The following is an 18,437-nucleotide window of genomic DNA, read 5'->3' as shown; positions in this document are numbered from 1 at the left end:
AACTATTTAATTTAGATTGCTTCGGTCAAAAGATGCAAACGGTTATCGACACAGGAACCCACCTAAAATTCGGCAAATTACCGTAGGTTTTACAATGTTATCTTTTCCAGGTTTTCGATCTGTACTACTTGAGACCAAGGTTCTCGCATGATCTGCGACAATTATTCATCGACATAAAAAAATACAGATATTTTCTCGAAAATACAAATACTTTCACTAGAAGTGAATGTTACATTAAATTTTGTGTCTGTTTCGAAATTCTTCAAAGCTATATGAGTACTTTATAAATTCCATTCGTGTGAGTAAAATGAATTAGAAATTGATTAAAAAGGGGGAAGAAACGAACCTGTGGTCCTTTCTGAGCTTGCAGCCGCGTTTTAACGTTTGACTCCTCTTCCTCGAGCAGACCTTTTTCGCGCCAACCGCCCATGAGTTACCAAAACTCACTGGATCGGTCATCATCTTGCCTTTTCTGTTCAAGAAGTCGTCTTTCGGCACAGAGTTGAAGTTGCCGCACAAACCGCAGAGTTGACCCCTATACGAAGTTGGCGCAGAGACCTCAAGAAAACTGATTCCGTCCCAAAGTATCTTGATACCAAGATGGGTACTGACGACGATACTATCAAGAGTGCGATTGATGTCAACTCTGTTAGCCATACGATAAGGCACTTGAACTCTTTCGCCGTTCACCTTCACCCTCATCCTTTGACCGAGATTGACTTTTAGATCGTTGATCTTCAAGGAGATGGTTTTGGTCCAAGCGGACAGCCGCGTGTCGCGTGCGTCGTTTGTCACGCGGATACTGAAGGTGTGATTGCTACAGTCGCTCGTCAGCTGGTACTTGCATGCACCGCGAAACGTGTAGAACTTGCCGTCGAATGTACGGTAGTGGGGATCGCCAAACACCGTGCACACACCGTCGCCTTTGCGTTCAATTAAAAATCGATTCAGTTACATTTCATTCGGCTGTCATTCATCGCGGCATTTTTTTTTTTTTTTTTGTTCATTTAGAGCCAATTCTTGGAAGAAAAAACGTTTGACCGTCTTCATCAACAATATTTCATTAATAATTGTGGCGTGAAATTGAAAGGAGAAGGAAAAAAAGTCGAATCGGCCGGATCGTAGTTCGAGAAGAACGAGAATGAGACTCACTTTCAACGCATCGTGGACAGCACTGGCCTTCGGGCAGTTCCATACGCGAATTCGGCGGACAGGGTTCGGTTAGAGGCGGACACATGGACATGGCACAGCGCACCTTGCCCTGCTTGCATGCGCACGACTTGCAGGGATCTAGCTTCCAAGTTTCGCCATCCTGCCTAGGAGAAATTAGAACGTTTACAACCACAGACTATGATGCAAGGAGACACGGCGATTATTGTCTGTCTTTACCGTTCGATGTTAGTGCGCTGTCAACGAATATTCTCCGGCAAACATGTGAGAGGCGATAAGCGTATATGCATAGAACAAAATAGATCGTGCGATGCAAGCATTTGTGTTAGGTGATGTCTGTTAATGAGCTTTTCTTCTTTTGTCTGGATGAGTTTGCGTTTATTAGCGAAATGGAACTGCGTACGTACGGATTGTTTTCTGTATGCTTGCGCTCCGCTCGACATTCGGTCAATGCGTTAATGATGCTACATGGCGATACTATTGCTGGCGTGTTAGTGTATTAAAGAAACTTTGGCGATAATTTCATTTGAAACAGTATCTTTATTTTTGCAAAAGGCGCATAAGTATATGTTAATAAAATTGAAATGATGGATAGTTAATTAATACTGATGGTACGTAGATTACACGAGAAATGGTATATATAATGCGACAGACTCAGAATAGTGTTGCGATAGATCTTTTTTTGTACAGTTAAGTGCTCGTGGACGACATCACATTTGTTCATCAAATTGTACTTGAATTCGATCACCAAAAGTACAGTAGCGGCGACAGGACGTTACGGATCGTGAAAAAGCTTTGTACGGATGAAAAGCAGTGACGACGACGATGTGCGATTGAAAAAAAATACACAGCCCAAGCTTGTAGAGAGGGTAGTTCAAACGAAACGTTCAAAAGGGGATAAGCATGGCAAGTAGCAGCAGCAGCAGCAGCAGCAGCGCGATAATGGTACTCGCCACGTAAGTTCTGCCGGCGTAGACGCAGGCAGCGCGCGACTCCTCGATCACCGGGCATTGAGGACAGCAGCGTCCCGGCAGCTTGGTCTGGTATTCGCTGGCGCACTCGAGCACCGGGCAGGTTTCCTTGGTGCACAGTATCGCCGAGTTGTGGCACGAGCAGCGCGTGCACTCGTCCAGATAGATCTGCTGGCCCGACTTGTGGAAGGTGGTGCCGAGGATGCAGGCACCTCGCGGCGGCATCAGATACTTGCCGCTTCCTGTTGGCGTGCACAATCGGCAATCGTTGACACTTGCGACCTCGCGCGCGCCAAGGCAGAACGAGCGCGCCCTTACCTTTGCATCGCGGGCAGCACTCGCCTGGCTCGTGAACGATCCTCGACACCGGGCAATGGAGCACCGGGCATGCTTTCTTGGCGCAGGTCAGCCGGCCCTTGTTGCATCTGCACGCGACGCACGGATCCTCGGTCGTCGTGACGGACCTTTCCTCCGTTACCTTCTGCCCGTTGACCAAGCAACCTGCGAACAGCGCCGGCGTCGTTACCAAATCATCGAGACTCGACCACGACTACCGAGCCACGGCCAGCCGGCGTACCTGCGCAGGTGGGACAGCACTGTCCGGCCGCCGGTGGCACGGGACTGCCGCAGGGAGTGTAGCATCTCAGCTTGGATTCCGTGACAACGCCAGCGTTACACGTGAATATTCTGCAAGGATCGGCCGGATCCGTCCACTCGGTACCGGACTGATGATGAATGTTGTTTTTCACGCATCCTACCGCATGGCATTTCAATGATTATCAGCTTCCTCTCGTCTTTATTAGACTAGGTCGCGATGATGCATTCACCGAGTGATTTATTGCGCAGATTGGAGCGAGCCAATCTATACATTGATTTTTCCGTGTAAATAATATGCGAAACGAGCCGAGCTTTTCACGTGCTTCACACGCGCTACGCAATGCGTGCTTCAAAACACTCGCTGGGAAAAATACGAGCACCGAGGCAGACATCAATCATCTCACGGCTGCGGCCTATCACCTTAATGAGACAAGATCGCGCGCGAGAAACTTATTATTACGGCGTTCGATGTAATCATTTTCCCATTAGCATTTCCCATACATCAAGCGCTCGCGATTTCAGAGGCGAGCGACACACGTGGTCCAGAAACTATCTCGCAAAAACATTCCGACGAGGAAAAACGAAGCGACAAAGAAGAGAAATTATAATCTCTCTCTCTCTCTCTCTCTGTCTCAATCAATCGTTGCGCCGAGTGTCGGCGGCGTCTACAAACGAAAAGCTATCGGCGCGATACGCGTCCGTCTCGCGCGCGGAGAGCGACGAGAAACAATTATTGCAAATGCCGACGCGACGCGTAAACAAAGCGGCCGGGAGAAGGGGAAAGGCGATCGCGAGTTCGTTTCTCCGGTTCGCGCGCGGAGTGGCTATAAATCTTACGTCACGAATTAACAGCGGCAGCGCGGCGCTGCTGCGTGCCGCCGAGACACGTTTATCGCACATGCTCGTCTGCCTTATAAAGTCGCTGCCGCGTATTTTTCAAATTTAACGGCTTTCTTTCCCTCCACTTGTCGTTACTTTGCTCGCCGCCGACGATCATTCGCGGTAATGATATGACTGTGTACGATGAAGAGAGAGAGAGAGGGGGTGGGGGGGAGAAAGCATGATATCATAGTTATTTTCGAATCGCTCGATGAATCTCGCGCGACTGTTCTCAAGTGTTCCTCGGACGTGTGTTATTTTTAACCATTTGTGAAAGGGTAATTTAGATTATCAACGGGCGCAAAGTGGAGCAGCTTCTGCACTTCTGCGAAACGCGATCGCGTCGGATTTTTCCCTCGGCGTCCCGGCGAAACTTCACACGCGCCGCGCAGTTGGCAAGTGCCGGCAAACGACTCGATCGGGCACGTCACTTCGAGTGTCAATCTGCGTAGTGTCATATCCGCGAGGATTGACAGCGACCAAATTGGCGCATTCGCCGATGAAGCCGTGCGAGCGAAAAGCTGACGTTCGCGGACAGCTGGGAACGTAGCTTGTACGTAGCCCCGGGCGGTGCCCCGTCGTGTTCTCGTGTGACGTGCGCCTGCCCGTGTCCTCGTAGATCGGGCCGACCGCGAGCTCGGCCTTGCGCTACTTCTGCGCGCGCGCTGCTGCTAATCCAATGAAGCGCTTTCGCCTAAGCTCTCGTTCGGCCGTCCGGCGTGCAGCTTTCGCCAGCAGGCGTGTTCCACCTGGTTCGCGCGGCTACGTGACACGCACAGACCATTGTTAATTGAATTGACGACAAATCGCAAACCGAGAATGAGCTGACGCTTAGCTCGATAATGTTTTATTGCGATTTTAAGCTAGCTCTTATTACACCGGTCCGCTCACATGTTCGGCTTTAACTCTAATCAATATATCCCTATAATAGAGCGCAAAGCGTCTAATCCCGAAGATGCGACGTACACCGAAGCCATATTTGAGACCTACCTTTGCACTTTTGACAGCAATCGTCTTTTTTTCGTTCGAGGAGCATGTAGCAGCCCTCGATGCTTGGACACTGCTGCTTCAGACACTCTACAAAACCATTCTGCAACACGAAAAGATACACGCGTTCAATCTTTTTTTCTTTTTCGTTGCTGATTGCGCGTTAAAATGCGAGTACGTTCAATTAACAAAAAATATCACTTTCTTATAAGGTCGCTTTTGTGTAGAAAATCGAAGAAAAAAACATACACATTTCTCTCCCCCCCCCCCCCCCCCCCTCTCACTCTCTCTCTCTTGACGACGACGACGACGACGATGATCTAAATGCAAATACGTTAAGGATCATTTTACGACTACCCTTGGGAGTTTCGCAAATGAAGGCTCACGCGAATGAATTTGAAAAGGAAATTTATCGGTGTTATTTTTAATGGGCACTCGCTGTGCTGGCCATCAAAGAATAGCAAGTGCTACGCTTGCTCATACATATCGTGCGGAAGATGCGATGCGCGTCGTTGCTGCAAGGCTCATCGCTCTTAAAGGAACGAACGGGGAGCGCAGACTGCGAAGCTTGCGCAAGCTTCGCCGATGGAAATCGAGCGGTGCCGAGTGGAATTTGATACGCGCGCGCGCGCAAGAGCCATCGGCAAGTTAACGGGCGTTCACGACAGAGGAGGCGCGCGCTGCGATCGGTCGGCTCGTATACAAAACGGATTCGCAGTTCCGCCGGGGGCAATAGCGAATAATTATGTCACGACGTAGCCGCGCTCTCGCGTACCCCCTCCTTTGTTACTCGAGCTGCCGCTGCTGTGTACTCGCGGTCGCGTGGCAAATGCCGCTCGCGACGTAAACAGCATACAAGCATCACGTGTGCGCGTCTGTGAGTGTGTATCTATCGAAGCCAGCTCGGCTCTGCTATTATACCAGCGATGAGTCAATAAACTAACTTTGCTGCTCGACTGATAAAGTACAGGCGCTTGTGTGTATACCCCAATGTCTTATAAACCGTTTTGTAGTTTCGGAGTAGAGCTTCGAGATTGCTTTTCTTTTTTTTTCTTTTTTCTTTGTTGATTGATATTCTGTTCTTTACTTGGTGAAATAGTCGTGTTTGATTGCACGCTAAATGTGCTGTTCATTGCAAAATTTGCTGATACAGTTTCAAGAAAAAAATCGAATGTATAGAGCGGCCAAAGTTATGACATGCGTGACAAGAGAAATCGAACAAGCGACAAAGAGTGTCGTAGCGAACGAACGCTAAAAGGCTGATGGATGAGCTCCCATTGAAGAGTTATTGATGTAACGGCACGTCCATAAAAGTCCAATTAACGTTAACAGTGACATGTGGAAAGGCATTGCTGCGCGGATTGCATATCTCGACGTGGTCGCTAGCGATCGTGAAATCTAATTGGAGACAGATCTCTTTCTGTATGTGAAAATGTTCGCTCGCGCGTAACCTAATTGATATTTCATCGTAACAATTGGTATAAGTCGACATCGGCTTAACTGATCGCCCACTGAACGCAATCGCGTCGCGCTGTTTGTGCATCAAATCGACGCGGCATGACAAAACAAAACGATCTCCGACCCAAATCCTTGCTCTACTAATATTGTACGAGATCAAGTACCATACAAGGGTTTTGGATTGATGGGGTCGTTTTCATCCATCGTTACTCACTCTATTCTTAAAACCGCTTCATCCGATTTTCAAGATTTCACTGTTTTCAGTTGCAGAAGGAGAGCTTAGTTTTCCAAGATGACGTTACATATATATATATCAATGTATTCGTATCTACAAATACACGAATGAAGTCTAACAATAATACATTTGATTACCTTGCAGATGCAGTTGAAGCATTTTGTATTTGGTATTTTGTCGACGGTGAAGTCTTCGCCTTCAACGTCGCACGTCTCTCGGCTACCTGTAACAAAAGTAATTGTGACTTCAACTTAAAAGTAACTAAATGTCTAAGTCGTATTAGATTATTGCATGCACATTCGAACAATCGATTATTATTGTAGTTTACGTTTAGTTTTCAAAATTCAATGACAATTCAAAGCCTTTTAGTAGCATCGTACATCTTCCATCGAAATGAGTCAATGGGATTCGAAGTACAGTCATTATTGAAATGAAAGGGATAGACGTGCCTTTCTCTTCGCGAACGCAATCGTCGATGTGCAGAATGAATTCACCCCTCGTGTCCGACCGTCGCGCAGGCATAAAGAAATTAAAGCTTTATGCCAACGTTGGCTTTTCATTCATCATCGCCCAAGCTTCGTCATTGACATCCCTCCACCCCTCGATTCAGCCCTACACCAAGTGAAAATTCATAAGTCTGCGTGTATCTAATTTAGTCGTGCTCATTTTCTCTGCGTCCACTCGATACGCATGACTCAGTACGCACATGCTTCAACAGGGCCTTCTGGAGGGAGATGCGCGCTTATCTACCCCACAAGGGTCAGCGATCGTACGACTGTTTACCTCGCGTTCAGAATTGCTTTGTCTTTTAATGCCAAGGAAGTATTGTACGAGAGTACAAGCCTGGAATAACGGAAAAGTTTCCTTCGCAGTAATATTGTCGATGATTTCTTATTAGAGGAGAAAAATACTATAGTTCGGTAAAATTCTATTGCGTTCAAAGTATTTTCGATAAATCACAGACATAAAAATCGTTTTTGATTCATCTCAACGACGTTTGTGATTCATCTCATGCACGTGACATTCGCTCTGGAGATTTCACTTCAGCTATTTGAAATCAAGATCTCGATCACAGTGCAATTTTAAAATACACCTGCAAAAGTCTCGAGACTTGGCTATGATTCCGTGAGATAATGTCTTATCTCGTGGGATTATCTTTGCACAGCACGATTTCAGTATTATGTCTAGTTTAGTTTTAAGTATTTTAATCGCGTATGGAAAAAGGACGCTATCATAATTTTTTTTATGCATTAACATTTTATATAATGCAAATTTGGAGTTGTTTTTTTTTATACTTGAATAAATGAGTTCTATAACGGAGTAAAAGTTTTTTTTTAAACTTGGGAAATCATTTTATCGCTTTATTAATTAGCCTGATTAACAGCTTCTTAAAAGATTGATTTGATAAAACTTGAAAGTGCGTATAGATAAGTGAAATAAATAATTCAGTAAATTAATCCTCTTACGAAATCAACTAAAGCGAGCTTTTAGAGAGTATGCGATAGTGTGATATTCTCACTAGAGTATCAACTAGTTTTGCATATTAAAACTTGCTGAAATAGCATCAATGATTTTGATATAAATAAAATAAATTCTTAACCCACATTACATTTTTCATTGCCAATGTGAATTTCAAATGTAATTAATGTTGATATCGTATTTCAATACGGTTGATTTGCAATTATTTTGCAACAAATTTCGTATATGTAATTATGTCGGGCGAGTTACTTAAGTACAACACACACGCATAGGCGAGGAGAGAGAAAAAGGGACGAATAACACTACCTATAGCGCAGTTGGATTGCGTCACCTATCAACTGGTAGCAACACATGTAGAATTGCGTGCGCGGATTTCCATTCGGTTTAGTAGAAAGTGTGGTATCGATGTCCCCGCAGGCTGACCCGTGTTGTCGTTAGAAACTTGCGCGTGCGGCCGCGGGAATACGCACGTTAAACCACAAACTTTTTTGGAGTGCATTTCAACGTGTCAATCCTTTCGTTCGTTCGCAAACACGTAGAAGACACTTGACTCGAATCATCAAAAATCGGTAATCAGTGAAATACATTTTCGAAGAGTTTCCATAAATTGCAAAAAAATCTATTTCGGACTTCTGATGATGTAGCGTGACCATATTTTTCAACCATTACTACATATTTAAAGTCTAATTCTCTTATTTTTCACGTGAATATAAGTATCCATGTTAACCATAATTATTGTAATGGTTTGCATAAAAGTACTATAATTCGTAATAATTTAAAAGATGAATATCAAAACAAAATATGCTGCTGTATGATAAATTGATTAAATCATCGATACACATGAGGGATAAACTGCTCATACTCAATCTTCATAAATTATCCGAAGGATGCAACAAGTACGTTGATTTCCATACGTTTGGTGGATGAAATACCATATATGCATATATTGATATTCTGAAAAGGTAATTTTATAAGCTATAATTGCTTAATAATGCCTAAGCAATTTAACCTGCACTGAATAACACATCAAAACGATTAAGATAACGTAAGTATATATGGCACGAATAGGCAATTGACATGCTCGAGAACACGTGTAAAAGTTGCGGCATTGTAGCCCGCGCGTCTATGCCAGCATTGCGCAAGTACGTGTATACGTGCGCGCGCGCGCGCGCGCGAATCTGCGCGTCGATCTCGCTGCTATACATCGAGTCGGGGTAGGGGAACAGAGTGAACGAAGTGCGCGCGGCGATAGAACGATATGCATGTCACGGCCCCAAACTACGGCCAGATCGCTTTGCGCGCGCATGCATTCGTACATCAAGTGTTACCTTACTGATCTCGTTTGCGCTTTGATTTATATCCGTGCTGGCTGCGCCTGAACTGCCCTACAGCGCTCCGCAGGCAGGTAGCAAAAACACAAGTGCACCGGATAAACAATTGTCACTTCTTTTGCGTAGATTGCTTCGTTATTATTATTATTTTTATTATTCACAAAAAAAAATGGTGAATAAATAAACAATAGACGGGAAAAACAATTTTCTTTTAATATCGCTTCCCATGTTTCTCTACACTATGCCAGATGAAGCATCGACAACGCAACGTTATTAGCCGAATAATATGCAACTGCACTCAAGGCAGCTCTCTCTGTCTCTCTCTCTCTCTCTCTCGCGCGCATGACCACGAGCGAAAGCCTCTTCGTCATAATGATCTCGGTTTCCCGCTCGCGCTTTCCCGCGCTATCTCCTTGGCAGACGGCGCGCGCGACTGAAAATGCGCAAGTGCCGCGGCTCCTCGTTCCGGTGATACGTTCGATTAGCGTCGTCGATCGCGCCGCCGTCGCGCGACGATCATTGCCCGCGCGGCAGGTACGTGTCGGCTCGTTGCCTTTAGCTACAGTCGTCCGCTCGCGTCGATTGCGCGGCAGTGATCGATCGCGTCCGCGGATGCGTCCTGTATTCAAGCAGACAGATTTTTGTTTGCTTTTCTTCTCGTAGCGCTCGTTCGGCAATATCGAACGTTCGGGCGCTTCCGGCATACCGTTTGCCCGAACGAAAATACTGGACGCCCGTCTGAAAGTGAGACGCGTTACTCGTTCGTGATGCAATGGACAGTTGCGCGGATTCAGTACTTATTTGCAAACTGCACAGATTGCTCAAGCAAAAATAATGTTTTCCCTCGGGCCACGTGATTTACAAATACACATCTTAATTCGATGCGCGCGACGAATGCAGTCCTTGCTGAAGCGTTGGCAAATTGACAATATCCATTGCTCAATCGGAGATCCGAAACTCATTTCGAGTTTCCACCGGGAAAAGGAAAGTCGCGATTAGAAGAAACTTATTACAAGTAGAAACGTTGCGCGCGTGATGCGCAAGATAGTTACAACCACCGAGCACGCAAAGAGTGAGATAAGCCTCTAACAATCGGGATTATGCATCCATACGCAGCGCGCGAGCCTCGCCAAGCCGCACAACTCGCTCGTATTAGCGTAGAGCCGCGCAGCGACACCTGCGCCAGAGGTTGTCGCGCGGGACGGTGCGCCTCGTTTGCGATTTGGCGCCTGGCCAGATCGCGTTTTCGTTCATCGAACGGACGAGCACGCGCCGAGAGACTCGCTGATCGGCGGCAAAAGTCTTCCATTAATTTTTTATCGGCCGCTCGTGTCTTATCGGCCGATGGAGTCGGCAAAAGGACAGAGAGAAACTTTCGCTCGGGACTTTACGCTTCCCTTATTATCGCGGATCGAATAATTATCGGAGAGGGCGCTCGTGGATGTCGAATGGAAATAATTGCGTGAAAAGAAACAGAAAAAAATAATTGACGAGAAACGTTAACGGCTCCCCGGGCGTCATAGAAAGCGACCGAGGCGAGCGAGCGAGCGAGCGGCGAACGCGCCGTACGCAAGTTATTGAAATTGATCGATAGACAGTGGAAGCTGGGCGAAACTATTTGAAATAAACGGGTCGAGCGAGCACGCAACTGGTTTATCAGCACGCGTCCACGCTCCACTTTCAAGTGATATTAGCGCGCGGCGTCGCGGCGCTGTCTGCGCGTCTTCGGCTGCATTATCATCCGTGTTGTGTTGTGACGGCGGGTCGAACGACGACAATGCGACGCGGCCGAGCGCGGGGCTCGGATTTCGGATTTGCGCACCTGCCCCTCGACGACGATCTCGCCCCTGAATCCTCGGCCGTCGCGCGGGGACGCTTGCGCGGCGCGCGTTTCATTTGCATACGCGCGCACCGAGCCGCGTCAGAACGGAAAACGGAAAATCGCGAAGGCTATCGGTGCGCCGCGGTGCCTGATTTACAAAGTGCTCCGCGATAACGAATCTCCGCGCATGCTGTATGAACAAGATTACAACACGCGCATTATCTCTATCGCGAGAGAGAGCGAAGTCACTTTAACGTGTACGCAGATAAGACGAGCGAGCACGTGCCGGCAAGAGAACCAACGCATACGCGCCGGCGCATTTCATTAGAGTCCGTCATTGTTTAGAATTGAATTTGCCGTTTATCGAATTCCGCGCGTTCGCGATTATACGCTATTTTACGACGGGGGAAGAGGAGGTGATAGCGAAACCGTTCGAACGTTCAATAGATAGCGATGTTTGTCGATAATGTGCCCAAAGAAGTGTATAGATCATTGGTGAAGCTGCAGAATGGGGGAAATAGTCCTTGGACGCTCGAACGCATCATTGTTCATCGTCGAAAATAGCCTCACCTCGTCTCGCAATCCGCAAAATTCAAGACAAAGTTTTACAACGCTCGTAATGCTCGATGTAAGCTTCTTCGAGATATCGCTATGAGTTGTTACTTTGGCTCGCGCTGTACATCATTCTGAAATATTGCAAGAATGCTGTGCATTACTTACGCGCTAAGTAAACTACTGCAGTTGCCCTCGGAAATATTTTGGAAAATATCCAACTTCTCCTACAGTTTAAAATGCAGGACAATTCTTCCTTGAATTCTTATTCCTATTCCCCCCCCCCCCCCGTCCCGGCAACAGAATCTTACCATCGAATCAAAACACCCACAAATATGACAATGTAAAAAGCTGACCTTTGATGCTCTCGGTGGCAACGCCGCAAGCGGGTAGTCCGATGAACACGGCCAGGCCAAGTAGAACAATCGGTATCCTGATGAGGTATAGTGTCGAGCCCATGGTGCTGCTGCTGTAGAGGCGGCGGTGGCGGCTCTGGCGTCGTCGTGGCCGCGCTCCTCGGGGGCATGTAATCTGCAAGAACAACATAGACCAATTGACACCTCGAGCGTACGCGCAGCCTGATTTTTTCGTTGTTTAGACGTCGCTGATTATCGTCTGTATCCGAAAGTTGGCTCCGTTTATGCTTCCGCGACCGGCGAGTGCGAGTGTACTCGCGCACGGGACACCGCCTTGTATTGGGAGCATCGACGGATCGTTCGTCTAATTGACCGAAGTTTAAGAGCGCAATTTACGGATGCTCAGCCCTGTTCCACTCTCGCGCGATGTGCTGCGTTGTAAGAACGCGCTCGGCCGAATATTTTTCCATTCCATGCGTCACTCGATACCGCCCGGTACGCTTGCTCGACAAACGTTGCATCGGATTTTTTTTTTCCGAACAGCCGGAGCAGTATACTTTTGAAAGCTCGTGGCCTATGCGCCAAAAAATTTTGACAGAGCGTTCGCATACTGTACCTCAATTACGTATGCGTGCATCGTGATAAAAATTGAACTTGTAGAAATTCGATGCGTACGCGTACGTAACGATGAAAGAAAAAAAAAAGAAAAACGTCTCTTATAGGTCGGTTCAACGTAAGAATTAAAAAAAATACCGAGCTTAGAATACAAAGCAACCTCGGCAGCCGCAAGCCGTCAGTGTGGTCTCCACTTGTCGAGAGGATTGCGAAGGTATGTTTGTATGCATAAACACGTGGAACGAGAGAAAGAGAGGGAGAGAGCAAGCGCGATAGAAAAGAAAAATAAACCTCGAGTCTGACAGTGAGCATGGAGGGGGATAAGGGCTATTACAAGCTAACGTGGCTGGGTGTTACGAGTGAAGCGCGAGACCATTCGCTAACCAGCAGCGACTGTGCTAGGCACCTGCACTCTTTCGCCTGGCCTTTAATCAAAATCTCATCGTGGCGCTTTACGCTGACTACTCCGCTAGCGGAAATCCGAATGGTTCGTTTGGTCGGGCACGCGTTCCCGTGCGTGGGGCGAATCGAGCGCGCGATCAAATGCGAACGAGCTTAAAAGAGCATTGTTTGCTCGAAGCGCGAAAACTTGACGACGCACCAGTCCTGCGCTGCCGCTGTTTGCCCAACGAGCAGCGGCGACAATGCGTATGCAGATACGGCTGCACGCGCGCGCGCAGTCTGATTTATGGCGCGAATGAGGGAATGACGATTGGCTCTTTGTCGCCGTGATTTGTGGCGGATTAAATCGCTAGGATGGGGGGGGGGGGGAGATTCTCTCCTTTCTCGGTATTATAATATGCACAAGAACGATGTGTATGCGAGAGTGCGAGCTCGCTGCACGGATGATCGATGTTGCTGGCTCCCGGGCTTTTCGCAGGCTGTAATCTACCAGTCCCTCTCTCTCTCTCTCTCAGCGCGCACGAGCGCCTGTTTGCCAAGTGGAGCGGAGTACAGTCTGCACTTGCTACTGGCTTGCTGCATCGAGCTACCGCTGTATGCTCGAGCTCTATGACGGCTCGATCTTTTGCAGACTCATCGGGCTTGTTACGAATTATCTAAATGTACGATCATAGGCTGTTGCGCTCATGATTTGCGCAGATTTCAAGAGATCCGCGCGCCCTTCAATTTGCGATGAGAATGATTCTTTTGCCAATCTTTCTTCGTTATTTTTCATATATCGAGTCCTTCTATTTTTTTTTAGACTTTTCATTTATCTCGTAATATTTCATTTATATCAGGTTAATCAACGTTTCACAATGCTTTTGGTAAACGCTTTCGAGTAACGTTTATTCATTGCAACATTCGACCGCTATCAACGACCTTCAGTCCGCGCTTCCTTGTTTCACACGGACAGACGAGCAATATATCGTCGGCTCTGGCTGTCCCCAGTGCGATGCCAAGAACGAGCTTTATAGATGCAGGACACACCATAAATTTATGTAATTGTCCGTTACGATGCTTACTTATAGCACGGATGGCGCTTCTGCCGTTGCCGTGACAAACAAAAAAGTAGCAAGCGCGTACATTTTGGCGTTCGCTCCGCTCGTTTCTTTAAAAAGCTATTGCTTCCCACGGGCGAGATTTTTCCATTTTCCTCTCGGGTTTCCGTGCCTTGAAGCTTTGAAGCCCGAGCAGCGCTTTCGTTGCTGGAGTACGACTGTACACCGTATGAATTATTTGTTGTACAGTCGAATTCACAGCAAACTTGACAAAAAGATACAATACAAATTCGATTGAAAACAAAGTCGAGCGCGCGAATTAACGATTTTTAATTGCCTGCTATGATAGTCAGGGCGGATACTCGGCAAGCGTATCGGCGTGGATAAGAACTGAAAAAGAGTGCAGCGAATTTCATGTAAACATCTTGCTCTCGATATAAACGCATGAATCACAGCTGTGGATTTTTGGGGGCAAGACGAGCGAACGCTCATTAGACCACTGAATCACCGTAGCCATGTGCCTTTTTCGCGTCTTTTTTCTTTTCATTCTAACAATGAGGTGATACGCGATTGCGGATGAAAGGAATTGATGGTTTCTCTAATAAAAGCGCGAGATTGCGTGGGATTGCGTCACTGCGCTATCGTCGGCGAATCTTGCCTTGCACGTAACGTCAAATTACAAATGACAGATTTTTATTATTGATTGTTACGGAGCATTCGAGTTATATAAATGCCAAGTCGAATGATTTAATTAATAAGGCTATAATGACAAAACTTTCACAATTTAGCATTACAGCTACCGATCTGCTGGATGTTTTCATTATGCGTTGATACAAGCCAACGAAATAATAACGAAATTTCGCAATCTCAGATCTTTCGATCATGCTGTACAAATGAATTTAATATATTTCATTGCAATTAAATACCCCCGGGATATACGTATTCACCACCAAATAATTATAACTGATTCATCCCGCTGTTAGAATACCTGCCGTTAAGATGATTGTAGCGTGCTTACTTCGTAATTTCGTACGCTATATATAATTTTATGAGTAATAAATTCTTCAAAAACAACGTACACTCTTTCTATTGCATAATAACTATTTCAGATAAAGTTTATTATTGGAAATTAAGTAACATAACATTTGCAACCACACTAATATAAAAGAAAACAAGACTTCTTAAACAAGAATCTTATCTCAGTTTTGATAAATTTATACAAAAAAGCAAAACACTCGGACAGCTCATCCTCCCATGCCTTCCACACAAAGTGCAGAAGGTGAGCGATCACCGATGACTGGGAATGTAGACAAACAGAGTTCCCGAGTCGTCCTTACACTCAGGAAAGAAGAGATTCGTCTGCTCATCGTGGTTGCATCGACTCCTACTTTAGGTAGAAAGTTTGTGAAACTACAGAAATGATCACGTGAAGTATGATATTGTCTTTTAAAAACAATTTATCTCAGTATCTTTCTTGATGATAGCGTTTTTCGCTAACCATCTAGTGAGCGCAATATTCAACGACACTATTGGTCGACATTCGGTGACGGTAGAGTGGGGAACTCTAGAGTCGAGAGTTGAGAGTGATTATGTAAGTAATCATTCTTCACTTTATAGTTTGATATACGCCCTCGTCTTATGCTTATTTTGAATATTGTAATATCAATTTTACGTTGTATTACATACCTAAATTAAAAGATTTGCGTATTCGATAATAAAATTGATAGTAGATAATGTAAGAAAGTAAAAACATTCACAATTTCTGCTTCGAAGTTTTTCAGCCGAGATCGTACAATATAAAATATTTTTTCTATCGAAGTGGGATCTTACATTTCAAACTATTCTAGCCAAAGAAATTATTGATTTTATTTTTCAAACTTTCATAAACGATACATTATATTTTGTATGAACAGCTATCTTCACAAGTCTGATAATCACAATACAACGTAGGCTTTCATTATAAACATTTGTGCTCCGTCATTAGTGTAAGTTAAGATGTCGAATAAAAGATGAGTTCCAGAAACCAAATTTACTGGTAAACCCGTAAGATCTATGATATAACCTTCCTGATGGTATTTTCCCTAAATAATAATACATAATATTATAGACAAAATGAATCTTTGAATTGTTTTAATAGTCAAAGCACTATATTTATGAGTAAAACCTAGCTTTTTCCATTATAACATTCGATTCTAATTTTCAATTATGCTGCATATTTTTTAAATATATCACTTTAGGTAACCAAGAAGAAAATTATGCTAACAATAGCGATTAATATCTGAATTATGCTATTTCAGATTTTATTTTATGTTCAATATCCAAACTCTAAATTATTATTATTATATTAGGTATACCTTTTTTAAAGGACAATGGAGTCCCAATGGGTCCAATAATCTATTGATATATTCTTTCATGTAACCAACATTTAGACACATTTCACCATCGATAGACAATCCAGTTGGAATATAATTGCCAAAAACTCGAGCTGATGCGGTGCACTTTAACTTCATTACATTTACAATTGAAATTACGTTATTTTGAAAAACTCGACTATTCCTTTCTGATTAAGCGATCATTTATAACTTACACGCATATCCGCCGGCGCATCTCGAAGTATATCTGCCGTATACGTAAGAGCATTTTTTCCATCAGGTCGAAAGTCGATTGAAAGGTCAAAGGTTTCCGGATCGAAATACGATTCGTTAAGATAATCTACTTGAATATCTTCGAAATAAACACCTTTAGGAGCACTCTACGGTTAAAACAATAAATCAAATAGTAATATTATGTTTTACCGAGTATTCCAATGAATAACAATCATTCGATGCGCGTGTACCTTCGCATGCACTTCACCATTCAGATTTCCATAAATTAGCAAAATTAGAGGTAATAACGACAATAACGAGAAGGATTTTCTACAGCCGAGCATCTTAGCAAGAAATAAAAATGGCCCTGTTATAAATATTAATAATCGAGGCTTGAGGCTTGAGGCTTGCGGTATAATAAAATACAATTGAAAAAACGAAAAATAAAAAAATTATTCACATGCTCAAACTGCGGTACAAGTATCAAACTGAAACGTGAGATGTTGCAGCGTGCTTTTATATTGAAAAATACCACTATGGTACCATCGATATGAAAAAATTAGTACGACTTCCTAAAAATCAATTTGGTCTCTATTGTTCCTTGATTTTGAATAGACTCGTCCATAAACTAGCGACATGCTCATTACATGATAATAGTTCTTTTTACGTATATAACAACTTTGTCAAAATACCGATATGATTTTCGCAACGTCTGCCTCCTAGTTTTGATGCTCTTATTGTATGTTTTTTTGGATCGTATCTTAATCTGTAATTGATTTTACACTTTAATATGTGCAAGATAGAGTTTTGATGAAACTATTGAAAGATTTAACGATACCACTTATTTTTTTCTTGAATAAAAATGACTCGTTTCGAGAATTTATTTCCGGTAATCCTTAATATAATAAAAAAACTGGAAGCTTTATTAGTAGCGGAAAAATGGCGATAATCTGTGTAAGGAGTACCGATGTCTCCTTACGTTATCTGCAAGTCTTTGGTACGAAGTGTTGGTTAATTATGACTCATTGATTCAACCTTTCGATAGCGAGTTTGGCTTTAAGACGAGCCTATTACCGACCACGAGCTACTAACTACCTATAATATTCACTCCTGTTCGATTGTACTCGATTGACTGCTGGTGCGCGCACTTGTTTCTTTCTTTTTTAACGCAGTGCTTGTCTCGAACAAACGAATTAAAAACCCAAGCTTGATAGGTCGATTTCTGCGCACTTAACTTCGATTGCAGAGACTTTGTGTTGCATTGGTCGGCTTATTTTCATTTCTTTTCTTCTTTCATTTTCGTGGTAGCTCTCGATCGATTATGTTATAGATTACATGGAGAATTATAAAACGAGTTTTATCAGTCGGCTCGCGAGTTTCACACGCGGCAGCTCATTTGACAGTTGAGTTATGAGCGTCTCATTTTCGAGCGTTTTAGCACGAAACTCACACATATCGCTGAATATTTTTAGGCTTCAATTCAATTCGCATTTTACGTTGCACTGCGAAATGATTTCTCATTTGCTCAGCGTCAACATTTATTGGATGAGATTTGGTACGGCATCCAGCACGCAAATTCAATTGTTAGGTTTTACGATCAATATTGAGTTTCCAAAGTAGCCATGAAAACGTTTGTGGTATTCGTGAAAGTATTCATTCTGAATAGGCGTTCAATTACCACGAATAGTCCGATAGAGTTCTAAAGGATTGTCTAGCTAGCAACTCGCGCCAACTAATTAGAAAAATTCAGCGCGTTAGGCGCTACCAATGATTTAGTGATAATAAAACAGAAACTATACGTAAGAAGTTTGCGAGCAGGGTGATACAAGGAAAGCAAGTGCGAGAGAGAGAGAGAGAGAGAGAGAGAGAGAGAGAGAGAGAGAGAGAAAGAAGGGCAATCTTCATAGCGGTATATATAAATCGATGCACGCTCGCGCATAAGTCGCGCGGTGCCGCAG

At 44.4% G+C, this 18,437-nt stretch overlaps 2 protein-coding genes and 1 non-coding gene across 4 annotated transcripts in view; all 3 read right to left on the bottom strand.

Annotated features, from left to right (window-relative positions):
• The window catches only part of LOC131663197 (protein PTHB1-like), a 63,929-nt gene that overhangs the window by 943 nt on the left and 44,549 nt on the right, over positions 1–18,437 (bottom strand). Inside the window, exons 12-19 of one of the 2 annotated variants that reach the window (XM_058933411.1) lie at positions 11,838–12,012; positions 6,435–6,520; positions 4,608–4,707; positions 2,719–2,895; positions 2,460–2,642; positions 2,124–2,383; positions 1,153–1,312; positions 347–923 (exon numbers count right to left, since the gene is read on the bottom strand). In XM_058933411.1, the coding sequence (XP_058789394.1) occupies positions 347–923; positions 1,153–1,312; positions 2,124–2,383; positions 2,460–2,642; positions 2,719–2,895; positions 4,608–4,707; positions 6,435–6,520; positions 11,838–12,012 (1,718 nt within the window). Of the gene's footprint in view, positions 1–346; positions 924–1,152; positions 1,313–2,119; positions 2,384–2,459; positions 2,643–2,718; positions 2,896–4,607; positions 4,708–6,434; positions 6,521–11,837; positions 12,013–18,437 lie in introns of those variants that run through there. The other variant, XM_058933412.1, reaches the window with a different exon arrangement.
• Positions 15,016–16,947, bottom strand: LOC131663200 (uncharacterized). Its single transcript, XM_058933419.1, has 4 exons — positions 16,731–16,947; positions 16,482–16,646; positions 16,249–16,398; positions 15,016–15,975 (listed from the first exon to the last, which is right to left on the bottom strand). Exons 1-4 carry the CDS (start codon positions 16,821–16,823, stop codon positions 15,829–15,831), a joined length of 555 nt encoding a protein of 184 aa, XP_058789402.1. The 5' UTR covers positions 16,824–16,947; the 3' UTR covers positions 15,016–15,828.
• On the bottom strand, positions 15,125–15,335 carry LOC131663261 (small nucleolar RNA U3). The gene has a single exon (XR_009301839.1). It is a non-coding gene; the product is annotated as a small nucleolar RNA U3 (small nucleolar RNA).

The sequence above is a fragment of the Phymastichus coffea genome, unplaced genomic scaffold (genome assembly GCF_024137745.1).
Source record: "Phymastichus coffea isolate CEN01 unplaced genomic scaffold, Cenicafe_Pcof_1.1 PCOF00031, whole genome shotgun sequence".
NCBI lineage: Eukaryota > Metazoa > Arthropoda > Insecta > Hymenoptera > Eulophidae > Phymastichus > Phymastichus coffea.
This window is presented reverse-complemented; position numbering and strand designations above follow the sequence as displayed.